The sequence below is a fragment of the Fukomys damarensis genome, unplaced genomic scaffold (genome assembly GCF_012274545.1).
Source record: "Fukomys damarensis isolate Sample0158 unplaced genomic scaffold, DMR_v1.0_HiC HiC_scaffold_39, whole genome shotgun sequence".
In the NCBI taxonomy this organism is placed as follows: Eukaryota; Metazoa; Chordata; class Mammalia; order Rodentia; family Bathyergidae; genus Fukomys; species Fukomys damarensis.
Window position 1 is genome coordinate 114,590,315 of NW_022900951.1, and position 24,291 is coordinate 114,614,605.

The 24,291-nt window shown below is 42.4% G+C and overlaps 1 protein-coding gene across 3 annotated transcripts in view; it reads right to left on the reverse strand.

Moving 5' to 3' along the window:
* Window positions 1–24,291, reverse strand: part of Fgf13 (fibroblast growth factor 13) — a 495,594-nt gene that overhangs the window by 107,648 nt on the left and 363,655 nt on the right. Inside the window, exon 1 of one of the 3 annotated variants that reach the window (XM_033760329.1) lies at window positions 1,056–1,198. The exons of the other annotated variants lie outside the window; for them this stretch is intronic. Coding sequence (XP_033616220.1) covers window positions 1,056–1,083 — 28 coding nt within the window. The 5' untranslated portion in view covers window positions 1,084–1,198. Of the gene's footprint in view, window positions 1–1,055; window positions 1,199–24,291 lie in introns of those variants that run through there. 3 annotated transcript variants of the gene reach the window in all.

Genomic DNA, 24,291 nt, shown 5'->3' on the forward strand with positions numbered 1-24,291 from the left:
GTTAATTATACGCATACACACATGCTACTCAGCAGTTTTAGAGCAGTGGAGAGGGTTTTGAAGAAATAAAAAATGGCAATGAGTAATCACTCATCTGAACAAAAATGTTCTCACAAAATGAAACATTTAAAGAGGTTAGCATTGCCTAGATTCTCTTCAAGCTCAATGATAAAGAAAGTGCAAAGGATTTCAATGAAAGTATTTACTTGATGATGTTATTGTATTCAGATCATGTGAGGACTGGCAAAAACTTTTCCGAGAAATGATGCCATTTTTTTCCATTTAACTACATGTTAAAATTTCCCATCAAAAAGTAGCCAGCAGAGTGACTTTAACACTCTCCAAAAGAATCCCTGTCCTGCTATTTTCAAAGGTGCTCAAAACTGGCCGCTGGCTCCAGAAACCTTCTCTCTGTTTTTCTCCAGGAGCCCCAGGCGGTAGGGCGTTGGTTCCCTTAGCTAGCAATCTGCGGCATCTCCCTTGCCGCCATGGAGGAACACATCCTCTCCTACTTCCCCAAAGACATTACCGAGTGCCCATCTTCGGCAATTTCCCTAATACAATTCTCAGGATTAATGTGTGATTGCATCCTCTTTGCTGTAGCACTGATATATCTTCTTTCTTTCTTTTCACCAAACGAAAAGTATACACATTTAAAGCCAATTACAATTACCTATTTTCATTTAGTCTTTCAGAAATTAGAATGAGCTTTTCTGTTGTATGCATAAAGTTAAGGCAAATCTAGAGGTAGGAAATGACTTTTGAATCAGTGCACCATTTTCTAAATACAAACAGAAGTATAAATAGATATACATGTTTACTTTTCAATAACAGTATCTTAAAACAAAACAAAGGGTGCATTTTTCAAAGAGTCTAAATTCAGTAGGCAAACATCATGGATTACAGGGTACAAGAGCCCCTGTCCCAGCTGCAAAGAACAAAGATCTCAATAGAAATATCCCCAGCATAAATTTGTTAATTTCTACAAAACCACCAAGTCCAGGACAAGCTGTCAAATCCATGTCCTTCAAAAACATTACTTAAATAAATCTTACCTGAATACGATTTCCTTAACAAAGCCATGCTTCTTTATGAGCTGGACCTACCCAGACAATTGCTGTCTACATTTGGAGCAGACAGAGAGTGCGATCAGAGAAAGTTTAAGGCATATCTAAAGTATTCTCCAAGGTACTGGCCAGAAACATCAAGCCCATACTCGCGGTATAGAGAGATCATTAATGGGCATTAGTGACAGACCATTATGACTCTCACAGATCATTAATGATTCATCATGTAGCAGTATTGTACTGGCAGTAATCAGACCACTGCTTGGATGCAGATGCAAGCTTTGCTCATACTATTTGCCTAAACTTATTATTTCCAAGCATAAAATTTTATTTTGCCTTCTAGAATTACGAAAAATGGTCTGTAACAGGATCCTTCAGCCAGAGTTTTGGTTTCGAGTTGTCTTATTGGGTAGATGTTTCTCCCACAGTCAGGAACCTTGTAGTCTGCAAGGCTCCCCAGTAGCTTTGGGGATGTAGAAATGTGTCTTTTATTTTGAAATTGAATTATTGATGAATAGAAAATGCTACAAGTAAACTAGACATTTGCAAGAATTACTGTTACTCAATCCTCTGAAACAATTACTTGTAAAATGTTGAAATTCTATCTGAACTTTCAGTTCTTTGTCTAAAAAAATACACTTTCTTATCAGAGTCCTTTGTTAAAAATTCAGAGAATCTACTAGCCACCTCTAAAAAGGCTTTCAGCTAATTGGAACAAAAGGCAAGAAATAGCCTATTCTAGTATTGTATCATACACATTACTGAAGAGCTCAATAGTGTTAATATAGGAATGAAATTTTTAAGGAAAAGCAAAACCTCAAACCAAATTGCCGTTCTTTTTATTTTTGCTTTATGGAAGATCCACTATTTTGGTTAAAAATGCAAATAGAAATGGAAATTTAAATTATTCTGGGAGCAAATGAGTCTTTTCTATTGAACAGATTGGATTCTCCTTCTGTGTGGCTCTGGGAAAACTTCCCTTGAGTCACCGAGAAAGGAAATCTGTCTCAAGTTCTGAATATTGTCACTATCAGTGAATATTGAAGAATTACTGACACCCACAGGGAGTTGTATTTATGGAGCCCCACCACCTATATTCAGTACTATACGGGAAGAAAGATTATGTATATTCAAAAGCATTCCATGAACTTACATATTTTTTTCTTTAAGCTTCTGAGCATAATCACAATTGCCTTGTACTCCCTCCACTTTTCCATCCAACACTAGGAGTGTAGCAGACCACAGCTGCAAATGTTAGCCCCTCCCAAAGGGATTCAGCCTCCAGCAGAACTGGTTGAGCTCTAATGATGGGATTTCAGCAGGAGGCAGAGGATGGAGAAAATTTGGTTTGCCCTGACATAAAAAAATACCCTCTCCTACTGCCCACCAGCTATCCACAGACTGGGGATCTGAACATCAGGAAACCTTAAAAACCAAGAGTCTAGGAGAGCTGTTCCTCAGCAGGGCAGATGTCATGGAGGTATGAGACCTGTGAGGTGACACAAGGACTGCTCTGAGAAGGGCCCTGCACTTGGTTTAATGCTGTGCTATCACTGTTTAAAAATTCCTCAACACGCTTTTTTCTTTTTTTTTTTGTTTTGGTACCGGGGATCGAACTCGGGACCTTGAACTTGCGAGTAAGGTGGCGGAAGCACTGAGCTAAATCCCCCATCCTTCCTCAACACTTTTTAAACAAGATGTTTTGCATTTTCATTTCACACCAAACCCTGACAATTATATAGTCAGTTCTGTCCCTTTTTGAAAACCATTTATTTGCTCAATAGCCAATCATGCTTAACAGGAAGAGATGATCAGCTTGAGAGTGTGACCGTGGGGTCTTCCCCAATGTCCTTTGACTGGGAAGCCAAGCCAGTGCTCAGGTCATCAGGCCCATGCTCGCATATGCTCAGATCCCTGTTTGCAAACCAAAATGGCTAATGGAAGAATTTAGGTTTCAGTGAACTCCTTACACAGGAAAGATGCCAACTTCCTTCAAACAAAAATAGAAAACCCTAATATGGAGGCAGCTTCTTTTGGCCAGTGTAAGAGCTCTTTAAAATAGGCATTTCCCAAGGGACAAAATTAAGTTATCTCTATTTGAGTGGTCTTATCAGGTCTGATCAAGAGATTCAGTCTTTCAGCTGTGCCACAACTTCTTATAATGGCTCTGCAGGGGCTGTACTTGTCAGTGCAGTGGAGAAAGGATTGAGGCAGCTCTGTCTTCTCATGTCTAGACGGCACAGAAATAAACAAACTGAGGGCTGACACAAAGCCAAACTGCAAGGCAAGTGAAATGTAGTTCTGCTACCCATTCTCTCCTTTTCCCTAAACCAATCCCCAGCTACCCAGGGCCTTTGTGCTGCTCTCTAGCTGCCTCTAATGGCAGTGTATGAGCAACCACTGCCTCCTTGGGACCCCATGCTCCTACCTTCTCTTGCATTCAGGGTTGCCCTATTCTCCTAGTCCTCCATGTACCTGGCCTTGGTTCGGTAGTATGAAGGAGAGCAATCTGATTTAAAAATGCACTGTCACTTTTCACAAAAGTATTTGCAATTTGGAAGCAAGAGTCTTGTTCCCCAATGAGCATAGTCTTGGGTAGTGTGACACATGGGAGGATTATAAGCAACACAACGGCATTGGAATGGTAACACTCACCTGCTATACTTAGCCTTAGGTGGTGATATATTTCAATGATTTCATCATTGCTTGATTGATTTCAGTTTCTGTACCTTAGGACAAAAGTCCTCCACTCTTTAAAAACTACCAGGGGTTCAGGTTTGTGCAGAAGGAAACCCTCGGCTCAAGGTACTACCTGCAACTCCATAGGACCAGCATAAGTTGGCTGAATATACAAGGTTCTTCCATACCTTCACTTACCCAAGATATTACCTATGACCCTATTACCCTTTCAGGTCTAGGAAGATTTTTCTGCCAGCCTCTCCATACCTCTCAAGTTGACAGTGGCTTCTTCGGTCCCCTCACTGTACCCAACAAAAACTTATATTGTTATACCATTAAGTGTGGCTGCATTCAGGTATTTACATGATCCCTACTTTACTGGACTGTGAGTGGCTCGAGGGCAAGGACCAAGTGTGATCTAACAAGCACTTGTAAATAATCAGTGGTGAAAGGTGTATCCTAAATGGCGAACGCACTTGAAGTCAGAGACAGGCTGCCATAAGTGGAGCATATACACATTCATAGGTGGTAGAATGTAGTTTTGCATTAGTTGACACAAGCAGTGACTACATGCAATTGGTTTAACCCCTTAGAATAACCACTGTCACTCATCCTTTTCTAATTGTGCCATCAGTCTCAATGCCCTCTCCCTGCAAATCAGACAATATTACACCTCTGAAGTTCACATTCCATCATCTGTCCCTACAGGCAGAGTCTAACTAAAGACAATTGACAAATCTAGTTAACTCTCGGGCAGGTGGCCTTTAATCCCAGCCCAAGAGGATGCAGGACTCCAAGCTTTCATTGCTTTGTGGTCAAGCAGCCCAAGCAAGCTTCCTGCCTTCCTGGAGGCCTTAATCAATACTCTGCCCTCTTCTTAGAGCCCAGACACATCAAAAGCAATAATCCCTGAGATTTAATCATTTCCCATTAAAATGCAAAGCTTTGTCTCCCGGTCGCCTTGATAGTTTAATTGTTTTAAAATGTCCTCAGAAGCTGATGTAAACAGATTTGTACTACAGTGTTTACTTGCTGTGCCACCACAGTTTCTTGGCTAATTAATAAGAGCAATTTGCTACAAATTGGGCATGTTGGCTGCACTGGTCCCTCACCTTAGGGACAAGTTACGGAAGGGAGGAATTTATGAGAGTAAGCATAGATCCACTTTTCATAAAAAGCAATGAGTTGAAATCCAATATCTTTGCATCACCTCCTTCCCATGAGTGTTTAGAGTGATTTTATAATTGCCCAAACCTGGAAGCAACCAAGGTGTCCTTCAGTAGGCAAATGGGTAAACAAATTATGTCACATCCAGACAAGGGAACATTATTAGGCACTAAAAAAAAAGAAAAGAAAAGAAAAGAAAAGAAATGAGCTATCTGGTCATGACAAGACATGGAGGAAGCTTAAATGCATATTGCTAAGTTAACTGTAAGACATTCCAGATCAAGCACAACTACAGAGACAAGAAAAATATCAGTGGTTGGTGGGGGTTGGGAAGAGGGAAGATGAACAGGCAGAGCACAATTAGCGGGTGAAAATGATGCATCCACATAGGCTGACTATTATAACCAATGCACTTCTGAGCGTGGGGGCAAACTCCTGTAATTCCAGCATTCTGGAGGCTAAGGCAGGACGATTAGGAATTTGAGGCCAGCCTGGGCACAAACTGAGTTCAAGGTCAGCCTGACTACAGAATGAGACCCTGTATCATAGACCATAACACCAGACAAAATATCTGGTTAGCGATGCCAATGTGCACACACCAGCTTTGCTGTGAACCTAAAACTGCCTTAGAAAAGAAAGTCACTTTTAAAAAATACAAAAACGTTTAAAAAGTACAAAATCTATTTTAAAAAACAATAAGAGAAACAAAGAAATCTTAGTATGCTCCAGGAGTACGTGCTTTTCTCATTTGAGCAATCTTGAAGTTTCTCTTTTTTGTAGTCTTCTCCCTTTGGCAGATGAAGAAACCATAGCTAGGGGCAGAGTTCCTGGTCCTAGGTCACACAACCAGCCGCTGGCTGGAAAGCTATCAGGGATTTCAAAATCTTGCCTGGTGGGCTAACTAGATATGGCTGACAGTTTCTCCCAGCAGAAAGTTTTCATGAGTCTTTGTCTCTCCTCCATAGAGAATTCTCCATAAATCCAACTACTCTAATCTGTCAGCCCTGCCCAAGTCAAGCATCTCCCACAATATTAAAGAGTCTGAGTGAGGAAAAGAAGCATCGTGTCACACAGGGCCTTCCTCACACCAGTCAGAAGACCGGAACTCTCCACTGCTTTTCATCACAACCCCCTACCTCACCACCACCAACACACACACACTTCTCGTGGTACTGGGGGTTGAACCCAGGGCCTTTGCACTCAGCTACATCCCCAGGTTCTTTTTCAATTCTTTTTTTAAAAAATTTGAGACATGGTATTAATAAGTCACTAACTTGCCTGGGCTGGGCTCCAACTTGCAACCCTTCTGCTTCAACTTCCCAGAGTGCTGGGATCACAGGTATGCACCTCCATACCAGGCTTGTACTTCCCTCTTATTGCCTCTGGTGGTTACAGAGGTGAGAGGGTATTTGGGAAGACCCCTTTCCCCCACAGGAACACAGGAGCCTGCTTCAATAACAGCCTACCAGATACTCTGCCCACAGAGCCATAATCGTGTGTCAAAAAGACAGGTGATGGGTAGTAGGGTAGGGGTGATAATCATTCCTCTTCAGATTATTATTACAATTAAACCAGATATTCATATAAAGTCCAGTGCCTGGCACCTTGTGAGCAGATAATGAAAGGTAGTCCTCTTCTCTTACCCTTAGTCAATTCTTGCCCATTCACTTGCCTCCACTGTAATCGCATCCTTGTCCTTCCTGACGTTTTTTGGCAGCATTTTGGTGAAAACAGATCAATAAGCAAGCACCCTCCAAAACATTAACTCAGTCCTTCTGATGCACTAGGACCTTTGTGCAAGAGTAACAAATATGGAGAACACACACAAACACACTGAGCCCTCTGGCTAAAAGAAGGAGTCTAAAGAAGAAGATAGGCATGATGACAGTTCAAGAAACTCAGAATCTAAGGCCTTATGAGGTGTATGTTGGAGGTACATACTGGAGTAAGAATTTGAAGACGAAATTTGATTTGTCTAAGTCACATGATTTCACAAACTACAACTTCTAATATTGAGTTTTGTATGCGTTGCCCCTTACAGTTTTGTAAGCAATAAATCTGAATTAGTGCACACAGCTGGCATTGCTATTGTGTATGCACTGATAATAACAAGAACAGATTCATGTCCCATCTCTGGTACTTGGATGAGTCTTCTCAAATAGACCATTCTATGTCAGGGGTAGAAGCAACATGCCACGTTTTTATCCCACTCTGCTTGTGACATTGTAGTGCAGGCACCTAAATTTGTTAATAATCAAATTCCTTACGAACCACTGATCATATGTCTTTAAATTTGATGCCTGCATCTTGTAAAGGTGATAGGGGTGTGTGTGTGTGTGTGTGTGTGTGCTCTCGCGCGTTCACGTGTGTGTTCATGCACGCTTATGTTTGCATCTTACTATCAGTGAAGCTTGTTTCAGGGCATACATAATTTTCAACCACGACAGGAGATTTATTAATTCCTTGCACAAGTGTATGCAATGCAGGGAAAACAAAAGTTTCTTGGTTTCTGCAGTTCCTCTCTTCCTGAACAAATTAATGGAAAAGTTTATTTTGTGTTTGCAGCACCCCCTGGTGGAGAAACATCATATTTCAGTTGCATGCTAATGCCTACCAACACATCAACTTCACCCTCCAATAATCGCTTGTTTTCTTCTCAGTAGTATTATGGAGAAAGAGATTAAATATTTAGATTTTTTCCAGATTCATATCATGACTACAAGGCTAGAAGAAAATCAAATTATAGGCCTCTGTTCACTTCTTTTACTTTCAAGATCGTCTTGGCCAATTTAAAAATCGATGTCAAAGTCTTGCCTTATTTTAGGTTCCCTTTCACTTTTTGATTCAGCAAATATTTTGTCAATGCCTACTATGTACTAGGCCTTTTCTGCGATCCTGGTACACGGGAATAAACAGGCCCTGGTTACGCCGCACAGTCCAGCACTCAGAGGCACCTGGGGAAGGCAAACAGAGCCATTCTTAAAAGTGCCAGATTTAGAGCTCTAGGACTCAAAGAGGACAAAAGTCAACCAAAAAGCCTTCAGAGAGCAGGTAATAGTTGAATTTAGCATCAAACTCAAACACTTGTTCCCAAAGGAGATGGGCTCTTTGGTGAGGAAGAGAAGGCATTTTGGGCCAAAGTAGAAGGAGCAAATTAATTAGAGTACAAAACAACTTCCACCCAGACAAAACACACTTGAAACTAGAGGACATTTGGGATGGACACAGGCTAAGTGGCGGTAAAGCTATACATTGAGACAAGATCTTGTGCCCATGTGTTGAACCCTTGTCTTCCATAACCAGGCAAAGCTTGTGTTCTTTTGTGCCAGTGAGTTTGATGATCTCTGCAGGAGGGCCTTTGGGCAGCTAGCCCCTGTAACCTGTTCATTGTGCAACGGCTATATGTCAGGAACTGTACTAGGGCAAGCTAATTAGTGACAAGAACAGCCTAAGGAAATGATCTTCATTCATGACAAAGGAGAACTGAGAGCAATCTCATAAACAGATGGTTAGGAGGAGATGTGCATCATAGTCACAGGCCAGCACTTGTGAGAAAGTGTCCGGCAGTCTGCGATCACCCATGACCTATATAAACTACCCCCACACTAGCCTGCTGGCAAAATGGCCCATTAAAGCCCGGTCCTCCGTTTTCTGAAGAGCCATCTGATAGTACGGAGGTTCTTTCTCTGTCACCACTTTGCCTCCATTATGCAGCAGATATACGGAGGGAATGGGCGTGGAGGACAGGGAGCAGCTGGCACACACTGAAGGAGCGTGGCGGAGAATGTTGAGGAAACGTTGGAAGTTTTGATTTTATGCAAGCACAATCATAGAAAGGATCAATCTGCTCTCAGAAAGGTGACCAGGGCTTGCGGTATGGACAATGTGATAGAAGAGGGGTAAGACCGGACACAGGGAGCTCAGTTAAGAGATACAGGCAAGAATGACAGGTATCTAAATCAATACCTTACTGTAAGAGTGGAGATTAGAGTTGTAGGTTCTCTCTGAGGATCCCACCAAAGCCATTTCCTGAAAACAACTGGCTCTTGATTTAGAGGAGGGGTGGGGCATGATTCTTTTAAGTACAGACATTCCTCAATTAGTGACCCAGTTACAGTACTAGGTTGTTAAATGAGGAATTGTATGTAGTATGGATATTACAAAGAACATGGTCAAAGGAATCTCCAACTTGATGACTTTGCTTTTATTTGCATAACTTTTTACATGTAGTACTGTGTGTAGTACAGTAAAATCACCCAAAATTGCAGTACTTTATAAACAGGGTGTATTGTACCAAGGGGGGGGCACTGAGGCTCTATAAACAAGATGTACAGAACTGTACAAAAAAAGAAGGGCTGCAAGTCCAAAAGTAGTTAACTAGGTAGGTGGTTAAATGAGGATATCTGTAGTTATCTAGCGTACGCTTTGATGTGACCACCACAGTGCACTGGGCAGCTACTTTTTCTGCAGATCCACAAGGAGGCCACAGAGCAAAGGCATGGGCTGCAGGACAACACAGACAGACTTGAACCCTGGCTCTGCCACTCACTGTAAGCTACACTTCCTTGGGCCTACCTCTTCATCTTTTTGCACTTCTCTTTCCTCCCTTATGTGATGGATATAAAAATTGTGTCTAGCTCATTGGGTGATTATATGACTCAAATACATAATTTTTGCAAAGCACCTAGTACAGAGCATGGTAAATAGTAAGCAGTTGATAACGATCAGATTTTTTTTTTCTTCCTCTTGCTTGCTCAGTGAGCCCAGGGAAATTAGACTCCTGTGAGATAGCTGGTATGCAACCCCCTTAGTACCTGCCCAGGGTACCATATGGGAGAAAGCTCCTCTACCTGGTGACTTCATCAGTCTGTTTCTTCCCTAACCACTGGAAACAAGACAGATTCTCACAATCCCCAGGGCCTGGTCTGCACACCTGCTAGTTCCACCGGAAGGCACAGAACTGGGAGATGAGGCTGGCAGCAGAATCCTATGGGATTTCTAAGTCAGTTAAGAAACAGACAGGCAAACAGCAGAAGGTGGCCCCGACAGCCCAGAGGTCTGACACTCCTAGTGTTCTTGGGGAATGAAGAGTAGATGGCACAAAGCAGGACATGACAGGGCTAGGCCTTGAGTGACTTCTTTGAGTCAAGTCGTGCCTGGTAACAATGACTTTTTACATAAATCTTTCAGAGTGAGAATTCCTGAGAGCCAGTCCTGGGAAATACTAATGCTACCAAGATTATCTGCCCCCAAAACATCCTGTGATCAGTAATTTTGGTAAAGGCTGCATTCCACACCCCTCTCCTGGTGATGCACATTAATATTTGGCTTGCCAAAGGTTCAAATGAAGCTTACAGAAAACAAACCTATTTAATGTGGAAAAAGTTTGTCCCCAGAATCCTTTGTTCCCAACACATGTCCCTTAATACTAGCATTTTGTGCAAAACACTTGAAGGGCATGCCAGGCTAATGTCTCCCCGGCTCAGGCTTCCTTCTCAGGACTGATAGAATCATTCAGCGTGGCCCCCTTAGGGGCTCCCCAGGGTCTTCATCTCTGACCAGCACTGTATTCTCCACTCACGTTTCAGAGGAACACAGCCTGATGGAGTCAGAATGTTTCTAAGGATGGGGTCAACTCCACTGCCTCTGAGGTTTCTGATTTTCAAGCTAAGCCTCCCTTCGGGAGGTTTTTGATGCGTGGTACCTAGAAATGGTAAAACTGGAGTCTTCAAAGAAAGCAGTCCACTTGACCTAGAGAAAATAGAGCCTCTGGGCATGCCATAGCGATTCCATGCTTTAGAGGTAAACTAAGGCATGAAAAGGGAGAGAAGTCAAATATTGTCAAGCCCACGGGTTCTCTGGGCTTCTACTAGTACCTGCACTGCACAGCTCCACAAGCCTCCCTCCCTATTCACACAGAAGGTAACTGACACTGAGCGAATTGCTTACTGGTTACAACCAATTTTTCTTGCTTCTAAAGAGATTTCAACACAACATTTCAATTAGTTGCACAGAGTTTTGATAACCATGGGATATGTACCTGTTATGAATTCAATTAGGCCCCATCATGTATATGTTAGGGCCTAGTCCACACTGTGACTGCATTTGGAGGTAGAGTCTTTAGGGAGATAACTAAGGTTCAATGAGGTGACAAGGGTGGAACTCTAATATGATGAGACCAGGGTCCCTATCGTAAGGGAAAACATGAGAGATCTCTTTTCGCTTTCCATGAATGCAAAGGAGAAAGGTCATCAAATAGCCAGGAACTGAGGCCTCATCAGAAACTGATCATTATGGCACATGGATTTTGAACTTCTAGGATCCAGAACTGTAAGGCAATTTCCACTAGCTAATATGTTATTTTGTTATGGCAGCCCCAAGAGACTGATGTAGCACTTAGTTCTTTGATAGTGTATAGGCCATTTCTTTTTTAAACAACCCCACCTAGAGGACAAGACAGAAAACTAAACTTCTACAAAGAACTATGCAATGCTTGGAAAAGCTGATGACAATCAAGAAGGGTTGAAACATGGAAGTGCAAGGTACAACACTGTAGTGCTAACAATAGAGTTAACAATACCGTTAACAATACCGCACTGTAGGAGGGTAGGTCTCATGGTATGTGTTCTTACCATAATCAAAATAAATTTTAAAATGAGTATGGAATTTTAATGAAAGATAAATATGAAGCAAGTTTGGAATGTCCAAAGGAAAAGTGAATCAACACACTTTAATGGGTGACTGACTGCCTAATATGTCCCCGGCTCTCTGTTGGCTATAGTAGGCTGGTGTGGGGAACATTTGTACAAACTGTCTCTTTTATTAGTGTTTAGTGTAGGAGACAGAAAAGTAATCATGTACTTAGAATGCGAAGGAGTTCTGTGTTACAGACTAGGGGCATTTGGCCTATTGGCAAGAGGATGGGAGGCTGGGGTCAGAGAAGGAAACCCAGGAGAGGTTAGGTACATTAGGCAGCCCAGTAATAGGAGTAACTGCTCTAGAAATTGGTATAACCAAGGGAAATCACAAAAAAGTCTCTGCCCTTAACGGGATCTTGGTTCCCAAGGAAGAGACCAATGCACATACAAGCTGGAACAGAATGTCCAGTAGGAACTGATCCTACTTCAAAAACCTGTGTATGGAATACACCATATCAAGTTAAATATATGGATCATGGTCATAATCAACTACATGACAAGAGCAGCGGCTATACCATTTCATCGAAAAACTGAAGAATTATCCCCATTGGCCATTGTTTTCATTATCTTCAACATCACAGCCATTATTATTGACATTTATTAGGTTGTTTTTTCACAGCACCCCTCCAATATAGTTATTAGTTTTACTCAGTTGTACAGATGATTAAACAAAGACACAGAATATAGACAGGACCTACTCTGGCTCACCCAGTATATGACAGGATCTGGATTTGAAACCATTTAATAAATCAGCATCTATAATGAACCGCATTCTAGAGAAGAGTTCTCCAAAGCGGGATGCATGAGCTTCAGGTATGGAAGAGAAAACTGGATGTAAAAGGAGCATGTTGGAGCATCAATGACATTTATTTTCCTCACTTTTCTAAATTTATATGTGTATATTTATAATATAAATCATTAACATACATTAGTAGATGCATACGTACATATAATTTATACATACACACACAAGCATATTCAGGTCCAGGTGTATTATCAAAAAGTACAGGTGGCAAGAGCTAGTGCTAATCAAGACCTCACTAGCTCTGACCTCTTGGAGTTCACATACAGGCCTATCTGGCCCCTGAGCCCATGCTTTTACGCCTTTCAATTTTAAACTACCTTGAAGTACACACTCCTTCACAGTGTTTCGACTCAAGCACAGACCATGGGTTTAATCTGAAATATATTTTTGAGAACAATTTATTTTCCAGACATTTCTCCTCTGAGGCCATTTCTCACTGTCAGAGAAAATCAGAGGTATCTATGTTTGAATCGGCCCCTTCCATAACTCATTTTTATTGATGATTTTTTTATAGCCGAAACATGAAAAGAATCATAAATGTGAAATACGTACCCTAGTAACTGACCATATTGCAGGTTAGCTTCATTTTTCACCCACTCCCTAGGACCTATTTTGTGTTTATGTGTTTACTCCAGCCATTTGCTCAGTGGATATTTATTACAGGCACACTGAGTCCCAGGCCCCGTTCTAGGCACTGAGGAATTTAAGCAGTCTTCCTGTTCTCTGTCAGCATAGCTTGCATAGCTTGGATTTTTGTCATTTCCCAGAGCTAAATGCTAGGGAGAGCTTTAGTTCTCTGGAGGGCTTCTTTTTCCTTCCTGTTTCTTAGTCACCTCCAGCAGAGAGGGAGGAACTCAAAGTTACCTGTCTTTGTTTGCAATATGAGCATGTAGTAAATGTGTAGCAATACACTGCATTTATTGCACGGGTGGAAATGAAGTCACAGTTCCAGAAATGCTTTTCCATTTTGATGGCTTTATGATGCACTTTGGATTTTAGAGTGGAGACATGAAGATGTCTACCCTGTCTGTATGCCAGAGTTCCAAGAGAAACTAAAGCTGAAAATAAGTAACGCCAAGCCATAATAATATTGGAGCCTTTGAGATGCGTGACCATATGAATCCTATAACCATCTCAATCTCTCTAGTTCTGTGGCCAAATCTGGGCAGTATGTGAATTGAAGATTTAAGCCTGTGAAAATAAAATTTATCTTTCACGAATTATATCAAGATAAGCTGAGAGCCACTGTCAGTGTTATAACAAAGGTTGAGATGAGATCTGGTTGACCACACCAAACAGTTAACAAGAATAGTGCAGCCAGCTGCTAAACAGCAGCATTCCTGTGGACTTAATCAGAACTGATCAGATACTACGATACTTCTTTTGTTTGAACAAAGCTGATGAATCTATTTCCTGGACTGGTTGTGTGTCACTGCTCTCTGAGTGCCTAACAGGGCATTCCTCACTCTTGTTATCAACAACAAGAAGAAAATCATGTTGTCAGCATAGAAATGCATTTCCGATCTCTAGATCCAAGACTGACAAAACATTAAGACCTCTGCTCAAAGCATCATCAAATGGCTTCCACTTAGCTGGATACAATGACAAACACACACCTACAATCCGAGCACTCTGGGAAGTGTAGGCAGGATGATCAAAAGTTCAAGCCCAGCATGGGCGATTTTGTGAGATGCTACCTCAAAATAAAACATAAAAAGAGATGGGGATATAGCTCAGTGTGAAAGTGCAGGGTTCAGTTCCTAGTATTACAAAGAAATACAGAAAGAAAGAGAGAGGGAGGGAGGGAGGAAGGGAGAGAGTGAGGGAGGGAAAGGCTGCATCTTCCTAAATCTACTTTATCAGTAATTAGTATGTATGTACAGTAGGTGACTAGCATGCAGGCCTAGTTTCGGTTTTGGATAGGAGATATCTTCTGGTGTTTCTTCCAATCCGGGAATGTGCTAAATATATTTCAGTGTTGATGCTCTGCTTGAAAGTGGAGAGACAACGTCAAATAAATGGATATGCATATAATGTGCACTAAAATTCAGGCTCCATGAAGACATATACATTTGCTTGGTTCTCTGTTGTGTACTTGGTGCCTCACATGTCCCCAGCACAGAGTAGGTACTCAGTACACATTCTTTGAGTGAACAAATGAATACGGGCATGGCGAAGACTTTCAACCTTATTAATTTGACACTTTGGCCGCCTCCTCCCAGGCAAATGGAATTTCTTTAAATTTCTAGAGTAAGCCATGCTTTTTGCCTTCTACTGTATTTTCCATCTTCTGTTGCTGCTTCTGATAATGCTCCTTTGTACAGAAGCTACCTCTCACTACTACAACTCCAAGTGAACTAACCTGAGACTGCTGTCCTTAGAAAGGCCTGCTTTCACAGGTGACCTGAGGCTCATATCTGGGAGCTTGGCTAGGAAACATGTCCTACTCTGATAAGAAAACTTTGCTGCATGATAAAAGTGGCTCACTGAAAATGTAATCAGTTTTACACAAGTAATATGATTTATGCTAAACACCTACTTGTTTTCCTTCTGCACATCTAGAATTTTGATGCATTCCAGGCAGAGAGCTTGTGTGGCCAGCCCCTCATGGAGTCCCTGGCCACTGGGTCTCTATTGAGTTTCCCTGGTAAGCAACATTTCACAAGGGTTGGCACATGTGTTGCCGAGGAAAATAAGCATGTCCTGTGCGACAGCTCTGGGACAGGACTACTGCAAGCTTTCACCTTTTCCCTTTGCTGAGTTTGCTTTTATCGACTAGATGTAGTAAGTCATATCCCTTAGCGCAACTAGATGCTGTGTCCTGTAAGTTCTTCTAGAGAATCACTGAACCTGGTGTGGTCTTAGAAGCCTCCACTATATTTCATACTATATGCTCATAATATTTAATGATGTAAAATAGCCTCTGATCCACCCCAGATTGTGAGGCAGGAACCATGCTGGTTCATTTAGCAGCCCCGGTACCTTGTTCATTGCCTGGCCTACCTTGGATATTTTAAATATTCCCTCAATACAGGAATCAATAAAATAATAAATAAATAAACCAGAGACCTCTGTATAGGTAATTAAACCTTTCAGACTCTACATTTAAAAACCCATTTTTGAAAATAGAATAATGTTTGAACTCAGTTCTGGATTTTACACCTCAGGATTCCGTAATTTCTTCTGGAATACATGTCAAAAATTTCAAGCGCTACTTAGAAAATAGGGTCTAATGTGTTCTAATGTGCTCAACTTTTTCCCCCTTGCATTTAACCTACCACCTGGCATAAGAATGGCACTAAAATGATTATTTAATAAGCAAATAAAACATATAGCAAGTTTAAATTCTGTAATAAAATCATAGCATTAGGTTTATTAAGAAATAATCCTTCATGGTGGAAATCTATTTGTTAGCAATTCATTACAAATTTTCATTTCTATTTTGAAAACTCATCTGTACTTCAAAGAATCTCAGTTTTTTTTTGGGGGGACACTATCTCTAAACTTCTAGCTCCAGCCCATTCATAGCAACCATGGGGAAACAAAGTCCCAGAAAGAGAAAGAAGGATGGAACACTCAAAAGTGGATATATGGTGCTTTGGATTGAATTACCACCACCCCTCCATGCAGATGTTGAAGTCCCATGCCCCAGTACCTCAGAATGTTACTGTATTTGCAGACATGGGCATTCTAGATGTGACTGAATTCAAGTGGTAGGGGGTGAACCTTCATACAATGTGACTGCACTGGAGTTCTAAGAAGTGATCACAATCACACAGAGACACCGGGGATGCCTGCGCACAGAGGAAATCCCATCTGTGGACACAACAAGAAGCCAGCCATCTGCAAGGCAGTGAACAGTGCCTCAGGAGTAACCACACCTGCCCAAACCTTGACATTGAATGTTAATCTCCAGAACTGTGAAAAGATATATAGTTCTATTAAGTAACCCAGTGTTTTGTTATGGCAGCCCTGCCAGATGAGTACAATGGGTTTCTTATCCTTCGGATGATAACTTTTGCTACAGAAGCCCACTGGAATAAAGAAAAGAGAAGGCAGCTGGCAGTCACGGATTCCAGAAACTGTTTCTGCCTCTCTCCAGCTGCCCAGACACATTTCAGGCTGAAGAAGCCAAGCCAGCACTGGAGCTGGTGTGAGGGCAGGGAGGAGCCTGCCTGGGCAGCCAGTTTGAAGCAGGCCTGCTGTGTGCTGATTACTAGCAAGCAGGTTCCTGGAGGTGGCAGCATTAGCTAATGATTACTCCTTGAGGCAGTGTAGCTGCCTTTCTGCTTTTTCCCCAGCAATTTGTGGCAAAAGGAAGATAAGCACTGGGACCAAATAAAGTAAGGACCTTGCCAGGGCCATACGTCTCTAACTAGGATGGGGAGAGCTAGCAAAGCATTGAGACAGAACCTCTTTCTCTTGGCTAATTGCAGTCCCCCTGCCCCAACCATTCAGCAGAGCATAGCCTTCCTGAATGCCAGACTATAGCCTTGCGTGGCTCCATCTGGGCTGCAAAGCCTTCTTTTCAGTCATTCTGTTGAACTCAGTCTTGCTCATCCCCCTCCCCACCTTCCTTCCAACATGCCATGCATATTTCTGGCTCCAGGCTTGTGTTCCTACTGTATACTCCTCATGCTCCATCTGGAAAGCCCCTCTTCCAATTATCTTTATCTCACTCCAGTCTTTTCTCTACTTCTAGGCTGAACTATGCCCCTGACTTCCATGCGGCCTTTTTTTGGGCATCGCAACCTGCAGTAAGGTTCCCTGAGTCAGGTTGCCCTTTCTGGAGTCACAGTGATTCAGGGTGATCAGACCTTTCAGGGTGTTGCACACAAAGAGCTGTGGAAGCTGATATGAAGGCAGAGGTGGGTGGTAGGAGAAATCTGTACACATGCTCCAGCACCCAATCACATGCTACCTGAGGAAAGTGTACGGCGTCACTGTTTGACTCAGATCACATTACATTTTAAATACCTCAATCACCCTACCAACTTTACTCTTTCCCTTGCTCCACCCCCCCTCCATCCCCGTCCCTGCCCCCACCCATCATTTGAGCTTGACCTGTGGTGTCTACCACCGAGTATTCTCCTAAGCTTCTTGAAATGTGTTGAGATTAGTAGGCATTAGATATACATTTATAGGTGAATGTAAACCCAGAGTGGCACCTCAATGCATTTCTGAGCAAACCTAAAAATCAGTATTTTTCTATTGTTTTCTATCATCATGTCAGTCAAGGGATTGAAAGGAGATCTAGCTACCCTCTGAACTGTGCTCACAAGGTCTATAAATGTGTGTGAGGCAATAGAGAGTTGGCAGTCTCCCAGACATGGAAAAGGGGCAGGCAGGAGGGCAGAAAAAAATGTCTAACTCAGGATCCCTGACCCTGAAATATTTTGACAAATAAGAAAGACAATGTGCTGACGGCTACAGTGAGAAATGGACAAGGAGATACAAGGGCAGAGCGAAGACAAAGAGGGGAATGAGGGCCACTTACTAAGAACTGATTATATACCAGGTTCCGTGACTGCTGCTTTACTTGGTCTACCTGCTTCCTTCCTTTTAGAAACCTTCTGACACTGAGAATCCTATTGTACCCATTTCCAGCAGGTAAAAAAAAAATGCAAGGTCAATTAACCTGTCCAGGACTGTACACTGAAAAAGTCTCAGGGGCAAGATTTGAACTGAGGTCTGGTAGACTCCAGGGACTGGATTGCTGGACCTCAGTCTTCACATGGTGCTCAGGTCTGATTATGCAGAGACTCAGCTTTTTCTTGGTGGGAATAAGGAAGCTGAGGGTGTTCCTCCAAGTCATGTTGGAAGGGCCGGGCATGGTGGTGCACACCTGTAATCCCAGCACTTGGGAGGCTGAAGCAGGAGGATCGCTGTGAGTTCGCGACCAACCTGGGCTACATAGTGAGTTCCAGGGCAGTCTCAACTACATAGTGAGACCCTGTCTCAAAAACAAAACCAAACAAACAAAGAAGTCATGTTGGAAGGGGAGGAACAAATGCAGGGAAAAGAATCCTGAGCAATCTCTAAATGTCAGCAGCATCTCATGTACTTCTTCACCACCAGCGCTCCTCCTAGATGTGCAAATTGGAGGACCACACCCTGGGGAAGACCAGGGGCTGTACCTTAGGTTTCCCTATCACACTGCATTTATTCTAACTCAGTGTGCTTTCCTTCCATCCACATTTGACTTCTGGGATTCTCCTAGCAAAGGCCATTCCTTTCCCTGCAAGGTCTTCCAGACACAATCCAGCTAGAACAACCAACAACCAAAAGGTCAGGCACTGGTCAATGTCCCGATAAGAGACAAAGCTCCTAGGTTCTAGTGCACAGTACCCAAGCCCTCAGCTCTCTTCTGTGCTGGTCCTTAGACCTTCTCTCCTCAGTGACCCCTAAGTAACAGTCGAGGTGAATCCAGTTGTCCTCCCTTCATGCAGGAAGTGTCAGTGAATCCCCAGCACACCACAAGCTCCCTCCTCCAACTGCTAAGCTCCTGCAGCTCACCATCAAGCACGATATGCCCTCTTTGGCTTTTCAGCTAAAGGAGTTTTGATCACAAAAGCTCTCAGAAGTCAAATTATTTATCTTTGTTAAAGAACAACCAAAATCAATATATACATTCTATCCCCTGTAACCGTCCTTTCATTTACACAAATTAAATAATAGATCCACAATCAATTATTTGCCTGTTTAGTAATTCAAAGTACTGAAAGGGACTCATGTTCACAGGTTTGCATCTCCCTCCCCTTTTTGCCATTTTAGGATGGCCTGTGCACACTTTAACACAAGTGTGCTGAAATGGCAGGTAGGTCCCTTCTTTGCACGGCAACTCTTTAAGAATGGGGTAGGAAAGGGAAAGTTGCAGCTCTTCTGCAACAAGCAACTGCTGAAAGGGAAAATATGTTTTTTTCACATAAGCCATACTCAGCGTCCTCTGCAGGTTGGTCTGAGTCTTCATGAGCTTTTGTTCCTAAGTAATGCAGCAAGTTTCTGGTTGATAGTCGATCACCTGGCCAAGGGCATGGGAAAACATCACGAATCTGATGAAACCACTTGTGCTTCAAGGTCTCAGGATTCCTAACCTTCTGAAATAGATCAGGAACACCGACTGCACAGGCCAAACAGATACTGGTGTCCTGACATCTCCTCAGAGCTTATTTCAAACTGGTCACCTTCCCTATAAAATGCCATTTATGGCAACTGGCTGAGAAGGAGCTATTAATAGTAAGCAAAGCAGGGCGCTACTCCCACAGACACCTTAAGTGTGCTGTTTTCATCACTTGCTTCTCTGGACAAGCAGAAGAGAGAATGGCATTCTAATATAGCCTGAGGCACAAGGACATGTAGGGAACAGTGACCAGGGTCCAGCAAGCTATTCCCAGGCTCTGAGTCCAAAGAGAAATGGACAGGCCACAATTTGCATGTCTTGATGCTGGGCAGCTCTTAACCACTGGTGGTACATGCAAGACTGCAGGAACATGTGGGTAAGTGTTAACCCTCTCTGGTGCAGTCTTGCTTGCTTCACTCTGCGGCTGAATCCAGGGCACAGTGCGGCCCCAATTGTACTACTTGCTTATGTGAAGTGTTGAAAAATGGAAAGAATACAGGCTCTGGAGTTAGACAGACATACGATGATGTTTCCACTTAAAGGCATGGTGACTTTGGATGATTATGTCACCTATTTGAGCTTTAGTTCCTCATCTATAACCTGAGGCTGTACAGGGTTATCGTGAGGCTAGGAAGTGTAAAGTGGCCAAGACTTTCAGTAGATGGCCATTGTCACTGCCAATCCCAAAGGCCAGAAGCCTGAGTTTCACCTTCACTCTATTCCTAACAATGACTCGCACGGTGATTTCTTGAATGAAAGCTATATGCCAGAACTAGATGCTATGCCTGCCTTGTTATGGTATATGGGGTAGGGTTAGGGTATACGAGGAGATGACTCCTATAACTGAGTTATCTCATTCCTGAATTTCTGTCACCCTCAGAAACCATTGTTGATCTTGGAAATGCTCACATCAGAGTCCCTGGATGCTGCGTAGTTAATTCACATCCAAGTTATTTACATCATTGTAGTTCACCTAACACATCTTCCCTATCTTTCATTAATTCCTTGCAGTCATCCAAAAAGGAACTGGTAGAAAGGTGGCATTCCAAGTTTTGAATGTCTGTGTATGCAGGTGCAGTGTGTGAACACTGGTGTTGAAGTCAAAGGCAAAGAGTCGAAGGTCCTTTGCCAGTGTTTGGAAAGTGACTTCTCATCAGGCCCCTTCCCTTGCTTTTGACTTGCATTGTTGATTCCTAGGAGAAGGCCCAGGAAGGTGCTACAAGCCTGTCTTGGTGTGAGCCTCATTTTTCACAGAGAACTGAGATTCTGGAACTTTGCAATATGGCTGACAGAGGGTATATGGGATTTGGCCAAAACAATGGAAGAAACACTTACATACAATTCTTTGCAAATTAGAAGACTGAGAGCTAGGAGGCGTGCCATTGTCCCTACTACCTCTGCTCATCCAGCCCTCACAAACTGTGAAGCTCAGAAAGGCTAACTTCCTTATCCAAGGTCACACAGTTAATAGAGGCATGGCAAGGACTGTACTTCAAAGCGATCTCCCTGTCAAGACTCCCAGCTTTCCTCCTGTATCATAATATACCACAAGCATTTCTCCACAGGTCACCGAGTTAACAGCAGAGCTGGCTTAGAACACACATGGAAATGTGTTAACCCAGGTCCTCTAACACAACACCATTAGAGGTGCCTAGAAAGGTGTAAGAAAAATGTGGAATAATCAAGTAAGGACATCAGAATGAAAGCTGAACTTTCTCCCAGCTTCTAGAAACATGCTTGTGGTCATACACTGCATTTCTCAGGCACTGAGTCCAAATCCTGGAATGAAGATTTATATTCCTCTTTGGCCCTGATCTCAGCAATCATCATATTAAGTGTGCCTTTGAAGAACCCCAGAGGGTAAATTTAAGTCAACTAAAAGAGTCTTTGCTCTTAAGATTTAATATTCTCTATGATGCTGCCTGCCCTCTCTCACTTGCCATTCAGACCTTATTAATGATTACTTATGAATCTGACAAAGGTCACTGATGTGATTTCTTACTCTTAATATCAAACTCAGTCATCACCTTTGAATTAAATAGCACTCTATTCCCAAAGCTCTGAACCCTTTGCTACTCGTGGGATTGCTTTGGAAATGTTCAAAACAAAGGCCTTGAAAGGGCTTCTGAGGTAGTGGGTAGGTAAGGAGACATGTTGCGATCCACAGTGTTAAAGCAAGTCAGATTGAAAAAGCCAATCGATAGTGTACTTCTGTTTGCTGCTGCCTGCTGGGTTTGAGAGCAGTGGGGATTTGGACCTCCAGTGTCCAACACAGTAGTAATTATATAGCAGCCCTATTACCAGTGCCCACCAAAGTGGTACCAAATCTCCACCTATCAAATCCCAAGCATATTTTATCAATTCTTAATTTCCCAAGTCCTCTCAACAGCATTTGACAATGAGAACCACACTTTGTTCTTTGTAACTTCCCTGCATTCTTGGCTTTCCTAACCTTGTATTATGCTGGTTATCTTTCTGCCTCTTACATCTCCTCCTTTTTGTCCTTTACTACCCCAGCCTCCATTTCTAAACTCCTAGTGGTAGGTAGACCCGAGTTCTGACAACAACTGTCCTCTGGTCCTCTTCCTTCCTTTCTCTGTAGATCAGTGCTCTCCAATAGAGCTTTCTGTAATGAAACAAATGTTCTCTGCCTTTGTTACCAACATGGTAGCCACTTGCTATATGTGGCCTGGCTGTTGACTAATGAAGTAGAGCTAGTGTAACAGAGGAACTAAATCTTAAATTATTCTTAATTGTAATTAATTTACTTAGCTGCATGCAGATGGAGTCTATCTTGTTGGATAGTTAAGTTGCAGAAACTTGCATGTGGTAATCTCATCTCTTCCCATGGCTTCAGGTTTCACCTCCATGGATATAATTCCTCCATGTCCTTGGACTTGATACCAAGACCTCAATGCTTCCTTATCATGTGGAAGGGTTTTGTAGATGCTTATGTCCAATACATCTCCATTCACAGGCCTTGCACATACACTGAAACCTTCTTGAATGAAAGGATGAACAAAAGACATTTAATTTTAACTTTTGTGAAAACTAGATTTTGGGAGTGAGAGCAAGATGTTGACAAAAAGAACAAACTAATCAGCTGCCTATAAGTCAAAGAGAGAGACCTGTGTTCTTCACCCAATGAGTTGTATTCCTTCACCAAATCTATTAACGAAGAGCTAAGATTCTGTCCTTTTGGGAGGCACAGAGGTATCTGTAGTCAAACTGCCTGAGTAAGAATCCTACTACTTACACGCTGTGCAATGATGATGGGCAAGTTGTGTAATCTCCCCATGCCTCACCTTCCTTATCTATAAAATGGGGATGATAATAATACCTAGCTGACAGGCTTATGATATCATGCAGAAAATGGCACTGAGTGCAATACCTGGCATAGAATAATGGTAAGAATGATAGCTAATATCGATGTGGGTCACCATCTTTCCACATTCACTAAACCTGTCTGGGATATATCATCTATGGGAAGGCCCAGAGACTCTAGATTCCAGGTCTCAAAGGAAGTATCCTCAAGGAGCTTTCCAGTACCAGACACCCTAAGCACCAGAACTTCTGAGTAGGCATAGCCCTGTAGACTCATTTCTGGACTACTCTCAGTCCCCGGGGCTGCAAGCCTTGTAGAGACTGCTAAAATTGAATATATCATTTTTTCCTAAAAGCCAACTCCAAAATCCTGGGAGATATTTTAGACTTATAAAGGAAATTCTATTTTGTGCTCTACCTGACTTACAGCTAGGAACAATGGAGCCCCCTTTTTAGCTTACAGAAGACCTAAACAAAATGTTCAAGTATGCATATTTGCATATGTGTTATGTAATATACACATATTATACATATGCATATTTTCCAAATTTTCTGTGAGTTAAGCAGGGGGCGCCATTGTCACTAGTTAGATTATATATAATGCATATAATTAAATACATATACATATACACATATGGCCCATATAAGGGGCTTCCCTACTTACGTAGATCCCTAATACCTACAATTCCAGCAGGCAAATCATGTGTGTCTTTACCATTTTATGGCCAGACAAATGGTTCACTCCACAAATATTTGCAGTCATTCTGTGTCACATCCAACACATGTGCTTGTGCATAAAAGCCTGGCTGTGGTATCTGGAGAGACACTGTATCTTATATGACAAGCAAGATAATTGGATGCTGAGACACAAAAATCAACATTTGTTTTTGAATTAAGCATACCGGTTAACAGTTAATTAGTATCCTCCAGCACAGTATTATCCTTTATCCCAAATCATGAACCTTAGTATGAGGCTGTGCTTCAGTGAATGCCAAAGAGTTGTGGGCCACCCCCTCCCTGCCTCAAAATCACCAGCTGTGAAACAAGGCCTTCAGTTCTTTTTCCACATGGTAAGTTGCAGCTATACGCTACACTCAGTGCTAAGAATACATCTTTAGCAACGGGGCAACATTGCCGCTCTTGCGTTTATACATTAGTGAGAAAACAGAGCTAGGGAAAGACTGTACCAGGCACCATGAAGACAGCAACTATTCAGCTTGCTAGCAGGTTGCTCTCTAGAAAGAAGCAAGAGACTCTCCTCTAGATAGCTGGTTAGTCATCTTGTGCCTGAGGCACTGGAGGAAGAGAGACTGTCAGTTCTACAGATGCAAAGTTCCAAGCCACCCCCTTTTCTGCCTACACAGGGAGACTTTGTTGACTCTATCGCTAGATGATACCCTAAGCTGAGAAGTTCTTTCCGGTTCCCAGGGT